Below are 9,032 nucleotides of genomic sequence, written 5' to 3' on the forward strand. Positions count from 1 at the left end.
GGGCAGACCCTCTAGAGAGCAGGACAAGACTCAAAAGAATTAAGTAGCCTGGGAAATGGAGGGACTGACTGGATATGGTATTAGATTTGACAGTGAAAGGGTAAAAAGTTCAAAGAAGCTAAAAGAATCCTAACATATAGGTCAGTTACCATTTTCTTCTAAGTTATTTTTATTTTTTATTATTGCTTGACTAAACCTTGTAATATTGTATCAAGGTATTTAGGTGATGATAAGGAGTATTTGGAAGCTACCCAAAAATAAAGGAATCCACAGTTTATGAGCAAGAATTTAAAACCAAATGGTTCGAATACCTAAGAATGATCGATAAACTCATTGAGATGAACTCGCAAAATACATGAGTGATATAGATATATATTTATACAACCTACCAGATTTGGCTTCAAAATATTTTCCTGAGACAAAGGCAACAAAAGCAAAAATAAACAAATGGGCCTATATCAAATTAAAAAGCATTTGTACAGCAAAGGAAACCCTCAACAAAACGAAAAGCCAACCTCCTAAATGGGAGAAGATATTGCAAATGATATATCTGATAAAGGGTTAATATCGAAAATATATAAAGACCTCACACAACTCAATATCAAAACCAAAAACAATCTGATTAAAAAATAGGCAGATGACCTGAATAAACATTTTTCCAAGGAAGCCATACCGATGGCCAACAGATACATGAAGAGATGCTCAACACCGCTAATCATCAGGAAAATGAGAATCGAAACCACAATATCATCTCACACCTGTCGGAATAGCTATTACCAAAAAGACAGTTAACGAGTGTTGGCGACGATGTGGGAAAAAGGGAGCCCTCGTGCACTGTTGATGGGAATGTAAGTTGGTGCAGCCACTATGGAAAACAGTATGGATTCCTCAAAAAATTAAAAAGAGAACTACCATAGGATCCAGCAATTCTACTCCTTGGTGTTTATCTGAAGACAATGAAAACATCAGTTAGGAAAGATACATGCACCCCCATGTTCACCGCAGCTTTAGTAAAAATAGCCCAGATATGGAGGCAACCTAAGTGTCCATCAACTGATGAATGGAAAAAGATGATATATAGATAAACGCAATGGAGTATTACTCAGCCATAAAAAATAACGAAATCTCGCTATTTGCAACAACATGGATAGACCTGGGAGGGTATTATGTTACGTGAAATAAGTCAGACAGAAAAATACCATATGATTTCACCTACATATGGAATCTAAAAAACAAAACGAATAAACAAAACAGAAAAAGACTCACAGATACAAAGGACAAACTGGTGGTTGTCAGAGGGGAGGGCAGTGGGGTAGCTGGATGAAATAGGTGAAGGGGATTAAGAGGTACAAATGTCCAGTTATAAAATAAGTTAGTCATGGGGATGTAATGCACAGCAAAAGGAATAAGTCAATAATACTGTAATAACTGTATTGTGGCAGATGGTTACTACACTCACAATGGTGATCAATTCATAATGTATTTAAATGTTGAATCACTGTGTTGTACACCTGAAACTAATATTATGTGTCAACTACACTTCAATGAAAAAAAAGAATCAAATTATTTGGAAGCGACCATCTAGAATAGGACTTCAGAGAATCCTCTAGCTTTAATTTGCCTTTAGTGGTCAATGTTCTCAGATTAGTAAAGAGAGAAAATTCAAGCGAGCATTTGGGAAGCCTGCTTCATTCATTTAAGAAGCCAAAATGCAGTTTCTAAAGAAGACGGTATTATGTCACTAAGTATTATTTTTTCAGGATATTAGAATCCAAATTGAGAATGAAAATACAGTATATTCTCCCTTAAGAAAAACTTATATATACTGCATGTCCTAAGCAGAATTAACTATGAAAATAATTAGAATTGTGGCAAATGCATTTAATCAGAAGAGTGGTATCAAACAAATAACATTTATAAACAGAATTTACTCTCAGCTGGAAAGAAAAGGGGGAATGGTATTAGAGGTGAATATCTCTGCAAAGAAATACATAACCAATGAAAAGCAAGCGACTCAGAGAGATACAGGAAGAGAAGCTAAAAAGAAAGTGGCTAAAAGGAATATTCCAAATATCTTGGAGGCTTTTCCCATCAGTTAGTTATCAAAGCCTTGAGAAGAATCATTCCTATACTTGGAAGAGGGAAATAATGCGGAGGGCCTTCCTCCTAAGACCCGGAATCTCTTTTCCACACCCTGCCTTCAGAAATAACTGAACACTAAGGCCAGAGTTTCAAGAATGCAGTTCATGAGGCCTATTGACAGCTGCCACCCTAACTGCCTCATCCCTCACTGAGTACATCATCATCGTGACTGGGATCCTGGATTCACACCTTATTAACTGTGTGACCCTGAGCAAGTCACAACCTCTCCAAGGCTAACCTTCCTTAGCTGTAAAGTGCGATAATAAAAGCTACTTCTACAGGGATCTTGGGAGGATTGAAAATGTTTGTAAAGCGCCTAACGATCTCTGACATATAGTGGGTGCTATAAACATTAGCTATTGTTATCAGCAATAGCATTCCAAATACCATTCGTGTCTATTTTATTCACACACACACGTTTTATGATTTGCTAAGTACCTGCTTTGTAAATCAGCTTTATTTTGCTTTCAAAAAGGCAGTACTGAAAAACAGAAGAGATGGTGGGGTATCCTTACCTCCTTACCTATTAAGACTGGGTCAGGTTATCAGCTCAAGAAATTCAACTCCTATGTAGATAACCCCTACCTCTTCACTAAGATCTTAAGCTTGGTTAGAAAATAATAAGCCACAATATTATCCTAAGATGTGGCAACTGTCAAACATAAAAGTTAATTTTCTGGGGCTTCCCTGGTGGCGCAGTGGTTGAGAGTCCGACTGCCGATGCAGGGGACACGGGTTCGTGCCCGGGTCCGGGAGGATCCCACATGCCGTGGAGCGGCTGGGCCCGTGGGCCATGGCCGCTGAGCCTGCACACCCGGAGCCTGTGCTCCGCAGCGGGAGAGGCCACGGCAGTGAGAGGCCTGCGTACCACACACAAAAAAGTTAATTTTCTGAATATAAACTCAAGAAATAAATATCAGCATAATTCATCCCAATGAAAACAACAAAAATATATAAATTTCCACAAGGTATAAATTTAGCCAAACAGGTAACCTAATTTAATGAGGGTTTGATCTCTCATCAGTTTAAAGAGGAAAAAAAAGCATATTTCAAGACATGAAGCTCTGAGCAGACCTAATTTTAAAAGCAACAACTTCCAGAGTATATCCTTTAGTCGTAACAAAGCCACCCCAATCCTTTTTATTTCCTACATTTACACTTTTAAACAGAGACCTAAAGTCACAGAGACCACCCTGAGTCACTTTAAAGAATCAACAAAATTATGTTTTCTGAGCAGAAATGAGGCAGAAAAAGTTGGTGGTATACTTTAGAAATCACTTCTACACTTTAAATCATCGTTTTCTGTCAAATCATCAGTTAATCAGAATATGAAATTAATTAGAACTATTTCCCCCCACATCCTGTTAAGCAATAATTTAATATAGTCTTAGAAAGCTTTGGAATTACACCAAATTATTTTCATTCCTAGAAGTAATGTGCAGAGGCAAACATGGAACTTACTCAGACTTGCCGTCAGGGATTCTAAATCTGCCTGCAGGCCTGGAAGCTGCCGAAGCTGCTGCTGTAGCTCTATCAGGCTCGCCTGCTTCTTCTCCCAGTGCGCGGAGAGCACCACCACCTCGCTGTCGACCAGCTGCAACACGGAAGAGGCGGGTTAAAGTAAAACCAGACCGCAGGCACAGAGATTACAGCCAGCCAATGAGAGTCAGCCCACGTTACCTCCAAAAACCCTCCAACTGAGTACAGACAACAGGAGACTCTAAAGAGACTGGAGCTGTTTTCTTTCTGAGAAAACAACCACCGTAACATCCAGTGCAGAAAACCTCGAATTACAGCTTTTATCAGTGCATCTTAACCCAGGAAAGAGAAAGGTCAGCAGTGACCTTAGAAGTCGCTTCTAACTATACCCTATTTTTACGTAAACCATGTATTTGAAAATTCAAATCTAGAAAAAATAAAACAAAAAACAACCACTAACAACCAAAAAGAAAACAAACAAAAACAAACCCAAAACATAATGAATCGGTAATTATTTGTTTTACAAAAGGAATTCTTTTAAAAGAAAAGTTCCCTAATGCATTTAGAATATATTATGATTCAATTTCCATTTAAACAGGAACACTCACTGCATAAAGTAAGATAAATGGTACTTGTATACGGAGAAATTACTGAGGCTATTGATCAATTCCAGCAAAAGGAGAAAAGGATTTATACTAACAAAGAAGACTTTCGGAGGAGAAAGGTTCCCAACAGCAGGGTGGTGAGATGCCAGACTAGCCTAAAATAATTCTAACTTGTTTTCCTGAAGACTGTAAAGACAATGACAGACAGCGGTTTCTCCCAGTCAATTTTGTTTTGGTTTTAACATGGTGAGAGAGGAAAGGACCTAGAATAAGACTTAGGAGGAGCATGGAGAGGTTATCTTTTGAAAACATCACCAATAATAAGAACTGTGAAAGATACCCATATTTTATACAATAAAGACTTCAAAATTCATTATATAAAAGAAGAAAGTGTATTTGAATTTTATATGTAAAATCAGAGTTCATAGTTAACTTATATTTAAAAAGGGACAATTTACGCATCCCAAGATTAAGATTCTTTAAGAGCTGAAACATGAATACAACTGATTTTTACTGAATCTCACTAAAGAAAGAATTTTTAGAGGAATAAAAATATCAAAATAAGATACAAAATTATTTGCATGTGGCGCTAGATCATTTTAGCTTCCACATTTTAATATTCTAGGAATTCACAACATTGAAATAAAAAAATTAAGTTACAATAAAGATGTTAGAAAGCTGCCCTGTTTCCTCACATTATCCCCACTTCACGCACACCTCCCCATTGTCAGTCAGCCCACATTAGAGGGGTGACCACATCGTCTCACATACGAGCCTCAGCTGAGCTGGGGAGGTGACACCAAGCGCTACTCCAAGTGCATGTCTCATTAATTCTGTATACTTCAAAATGTCCGTGCCAACCGGTTTTGTAAAGATCCTGAAGAGGAGTTTAAAAGATACTGAGCATTGCTAACAGACACAGCTGTGATGCAATAGTAAGGAAACTGGGCTTGAAACAAGGATCCGTGCCCATAGGGTTCATCTGTAATATTCAACAAGTTTCTACTGACCGCCCGCTCTTTGCCCGGCACTGGAGAGACCATGGTGAACAAAACAGAAAAAAAGACCCCTGCACTCTTGGTGCTTTAGTCTGGTGTAGGTCTCACAAATTTTCTTAACTGCAGTTTTTAAATTCTAAAAAAGAAAAAATAATTCCTGTATCACAGGGCTGAACTGATGATAAGAAAGATATTTTTCCTGGTACATGGCATATCTTTTAAAAAGTTTGTTAAATCTTAATTACTCTGGTTAATTATGTTAAAAATTTGAAAAATCTAGAATAAACAATTTTTAGATAAGAACCATTTCTTACTGAAAAGTAAAGTGACACATACTTAACTATTAAAACTTAAGTACAGTATAGTTCATGTCTTCCACAAAATTGAAAATTATATTCTGTATGTAGAATATAAGAAGCGTGCACAGAAAGAATATATCAGAATACATCAAAATACTATTTTAATTTAAAAGAATGGGATGTTGAATGGATTCTCAGAAATCATTATCAAGTGTAATATAATAATACTAGAACATTTTGAGCATTTCTATGTGCCAGGCCCTGTGCTAAGCAATTTACATATATTATCTAATTTAGCTACACAGCAACCTTGTAAACAGAGCAATATTACCACTTCCATTTTACAGAAGAAACCAAGGCACAATGAAGCTGAGTCACTTTCCCAAGGGCCACAGAAGACCTAGATTCAATCCCAGGGAATGTGACACTTAAGCCCATGCCCTTAATTGATATTCTAGGGATTGTGTATAAGGGGACATGAAAGGAAGAAGTGAAAAGCTAGCAAAAGAAAAGGTTCTGAAAAACTGTACTTCAACTTTACTTAATAAGAAATGAGCTATCTCCAGAAGGCCAATTTTTCTCCTCCAAGTAAACAATTCTGAATAAATCCAGATTTAACACCAGGAAATCAAGTTTAAGTAGCAAGACAAACCCATAGTTTGGGTCTGTTGCCCAAATTACAAGTCATTCCAAAATTCCTTCTGGTGGACACTGAAGTTAGGAGAACAAAGAAAAAGCAGGGACACAAGTAAATGGGTAACATTAGGACCTTACTTTGTATAAAACAGTTCTGTGTTTTGGGGGCATGTTATTTCATGTGATTTTCAAACAACTTCGGTAAGCAGTGTAAGTGGTGTTATACCATTTTATATGTGAGGAAACTAAAAATAGAGAGACTCCGTTTATCTGCCCAAGGTCAAAATGTATTACTGCAGAAAGTAGGCATTCCCACACCCAGTTTAGTTCACTTCCCACCACAGGCAAAAGAGATCCAACCTGGAACACAAAGAGAGTGAAGCATGCCTAATTTAAGCAGCTTATGCACCAAACTGTTAAAACATGAATCTTAAAAGTTCAATTTGAAGGCAAATATTTCACAGTAATAAAAATTATAAGCAAATAATGCACTGGAAGTCTAACTTAAAAAGGTACCCTCAGAATCTAACCCCTAAGTCACTATCAATTATGTACTCATTTATGCATTGCTAAGGGAGGGAAAAACAAATCAAAGAACTTGTTAAAAAAGAAAAGAAAAAAAAACTTGTGGAAAATGTCTAGACAACAAAGTTACCATTGACCAAACTGTTTTCTAAGATATTGCTTTGAATTTTAAGACTATATAGTAAGAATTAGCTTTAAAGTAATTGAGTATAAAATAATTTGTCAAAGAAAACTGAATTGTCCTTAGGTATATTTGCCCTGGCAGGTTGATACTCTTTGGTTAAAGGCCACGAAAGACACATGAGCATGGCCTGACAAAACAAACACATGATAAAACACTTTGCATGTTAAAGATATACATTTTAAATATTTACATATGTCTCAACAATACGTCAGAGAGCTTTTTGTTTTTTGTTTTTTTTTTGCGGTATGTGGGCCTCTCACTGTCGTGGCCTCTCCCGTTGCGGAGCACAGGCTCCGGACGCGCAGGCTCAGCGGCCACGGCTCACGGGTCCAGCAGCTCCGCGGCATGTGGGATCTTCCCGGACCAAGGCACGAACCCGTGTCCCCTGCATCGGCAGGCGGACTCTCAACCACTGCGCCACCAGGGAAGCCCCTCAACTACTTTTATTCAACATTACATTGGAGGTTCTACCCACTGTAAAAAGACCTGAAGAAAGACTGGTAGGTTTTTCTTCTTCCCTTCCATCTACACAAAACAACTCCCATCCCTGAATGCAAATTATTAGAATAAGAGGATTTAGCAAGATGATTGACCATGGGATCAAAATACTACAAGTCAAATACTGCAGGTTTTGGTAGATATTAGGACAAAAGTTAACTTCTATTAGAAACTTGCTAAAACGTTTTACTCTGAATAATTTTACTGAATGTATTTTCTGCATCTGATGATTATGTATTTTTCTCTTTTAATTTGTTAATGTGATCAACGGCATACAAAAGATTTTCTAATGTCAAACCAACTTTATAATCCTGGAATAAATCTGGGGTGTTTATGCCTGGCTGGATTTGGTCTGCCATCACAGCCATGTATACAGCAGGATGTCTCCCAGGTAGAATGCCTCTTGCTTATCATCCAACATTCACAGAACAAGCACATATACAAACACATACACAAAGTTTTGGCTCACAGTTATATAGGAAAACTTTACATTGACGCTTGATACACATTTTATAACAATGTGTGAGAATATTCTCAAGTGAAATTTCAAATAACATTGGTAGAATATGAGAATCACAAGACGGTACAAGGAGCCCATCTATAAAGGAGAGGCAAGGCCTGCATACTGTGAGTGTGGATAGGTCACGTTACTACACACGAGGCAGCTGTTTGTCAACGAGTGTATCACAGGTTTGGTAAGCAGAAAGCTATGTTTGAAGCACTTTACTACCTAACAGATTGCTACCATCTATAGACGTTTTGCTGGTTGTATATATATATATTATAATATATTCTTAAATATATTTAAGAAAGTTGGTTGAGGGCTTTGGGTGGATGTGTAACACATTATGACTTTTCCAATTTAGAATGTGACAAATAGGTTCCTGGACAGAGTGCTGGCACAGAACATCTGATTTCCAGAAATAGGTTACTGAAGTTAAGTGAGAGATAATGCCTCCATTTTGCTTGTAATTTTTGTAACTGTATTCATGAATGGGACTGGGCTCCAATTTCACCTTCTCATACTTCCTTTGTTGGGGTTCAGTATCAGTTATTCTAGCCTCATGAAATGAGCTGGGCAGTTTCCCCTTTTTTCACTTGCTGCAGGAGTTTGTCTAACATTGAAATGGTAGTCTCTCTGAAAGTCTGATAGAACTCTCCTATGAAACTTTGTGGACCTGGTGCTTTCTTAGTGAAAAGATTAATCACTAATACTGTTTCTTTAGTGGCTATAGGACTATTCAGGATTTGTACTACTTTTAAAATTGGTTTTAGTAAAAATTTCCAGGGTTTTTCCATTTTGTCTAAGCTTTCAAATTTGTCATAGTTTTTCACAAGCTCTTATCTTTCACTCTGCTGTAGCTGTAGTTATATTCTTTAATTCTTAAAATTATTTATCCTTCTTTCCTTGCTCCATATCAGCAGACATCTATCTACCAAATTTTATTAGTCTTTTCTAAGAACTTGTGGCTTTGTCTGGCTTCTATTGTATTCTTTATATTCTATTTCATTTACTTTTTTCATCTTTATTATCTCTTTCATTCTTCCTTCATGATTTATTCTGTCCTCTAATTCTTAGGTTAGATTAGCTCACTGACTTTCAGTCTAAGTTTTCCCCTATAAAATTTCCCTCCAAATAGTCTTTGGCAAATTATACAATTTATGT

At 37.0% G+C, this 9,032-nt stretch overlaps 1 protein-coding gene across 1 annotated transcript in view; it reads right to left on the minus strand.

Moving 5' to 3' along the window:
* Nucleotides 1-9,032, minus strand: part of DTNBP1 (dystrobrevin binding protein 1) — a 124,645-nt gene that overhangs the window by 90,656 nt on the left and 24,957 nt on the right. Inside the window, exon 5 of the mRNA XM_027128417.1 lies at nt 3,604-3,736. Coding sequence (XP_026984218.1) covers nt 3,604-3,736 — 133 coding nt within the window. The remainder of the gene's footprint in view (nt 1-3,603; nt 3,737-9,032) is intronic.

This window comes from Aethalodelphis obliquidens, unplaced genomic scaffold (genome assembly GCF_003676395.1).
Source record: "Aethalodelphis obliquidens isolate GAN/ISIS:26980383/991018 unplaced genomic scaffold, ASM367639v1 scaffold34, whole genome shotgun sequence".
Lineage (NCBI taxonomy): Eukaryota > Metazoa > Chordata > Mammalia > Artiodactyla > Delphinidae > Aethalodelphis > Aethalodelphis obliquidens.